This window comes from Austrofundulus limnaeus, unplaced genomic scaffold (genome assembly GCF_001266775.1).
Source record: "Austrofundulus limnaeus strain Quisiro unplaced genomic scaffold, Austrofundulus_limnaeus-1.0 Scaffold23, whole genome shotgun sequence".
In the NCBI taxonomy this organism is placed as follows: domain Eukaryota; kingdom Metazoa; phylum Chordata; class Actinopteri; order Cyprinodontiformes; family Rivulidae; genus Austrofundulus; species Austrofundulus limnaeus.
In genome coordinates, this window is record NW_013952425.1 from 2,524,024 (window position 1) to 2,525,057 (window position 1,034).

Sequence of the window (1,034 nt, forward strand, 5' to 3'; positions counted from 1 at the left end):
TTTTTAAAATAAATGTGGCACCATTAAAAGAAAAACAACTAGGGTTTTCTCAAAAACACCAGGTTTTCTGAAGCATACAACAAAAATAAAAACAAATTTAAAATTACCATTGTTTTGTAGCTCCATTCAAGATCTGAGGTGTTGAGTGTCTGAGGTTGATTGACTGATTGCCATTTTTGTGACACAGAAATATCCTTATCTATCTTTAGAAAAGATGCTTTATTAACCAGTTGGGCCCACAGCTGATTAAAACATCTCGTTTCCACCTGCAGGGTGTTACTGGCCTTTAATAAGAGCCGTACAAAGCAAGAAGCAGAGATTATGACCAAAGCAGCTGATTTTATATTATTCGTCCGTCCAGCAGAGACACGCTGCTGGTTCCATATGGAGCCCGGGGAGCATCAGTTAAACCTCACCCTGTCCGTGTCTCCAGCAGCTGCTTTCGGGCTCCGTCTCYTCACTTACCTCGCTGACTAGTCCCTGCCAGTCGCTCTCACTCCTCTTGGAAGACTGCATTATTGAAATCAAATGAACGGAAAAGTCAAGAGGACACAGGTTGAACGCAGCTGCCTCGCCTCTTGCGTTTGTTTATCTTCCCACGTCACTGTTGAGCCGACAAAATAAAACTACTTCCGGTAAGGCGAATGAAGTAAAACGGACGACCTTTAACAGAGTTTTTAATCACTAACTATAGCAACAATAAACAGAATTATTTACGAAACTCTGAGGTTTTAAAGTAGTCGTAATTATTTAGTACGCATGCGCGAGAAATTAACAACACAGAAGTGAGGGATTTCAAAATAAGAGCCTGTCTCTAGAAAACATCAAAAATACTCAAGCAATAAAGTACAATTTATTGAATATCTATGTTGTTTACCTTACGAATTTATTTTTCAAACAACTGTAAATACTATAACACTGATGTGTATWGTGGACAGAAAACAGAAACATCAAAAATTATGCTGATTTATTTGAATAAGTAAGTTAAAAATATTAAAAAGTCACAAAGATCAAGTACTTGTTCTGGTATACAG

The 1,034-nt window shown here is 37.7% G+C and overlaps 1 protein-coding gene across 3 annotated transcripts in view; it reads right to left on the bottom strand.

The window, feature by feature from the left end:
• The window catches only part of LOC106514859 (coiled-coil domain-containing protein 149), a 22,264-nt gene extending 21,549 nt beyond the window's left edge, over nt 1-715 (bottom strand). Inside the window, exon 1 of one of the 3 annotated variants that reach the window (XM_014004378.1) lies at nt 466-705. In XM_014004378.1, coding sequence (XP_013859832.1) covers nt 466-516 — 51 coding nt within the window. In that variant the 5' untranslated portion in view covers nt 517-705. Of the gene's footprint in view, nt 1-465 lie in introns of all 3 variants that reach the window. The other 2 variants (XM_014004379.1, XM_014004380.1) reach the window with 2 other exon arrangements.
• Nucleotides 716-1,034: the final 319 nt, after the last annotated feature.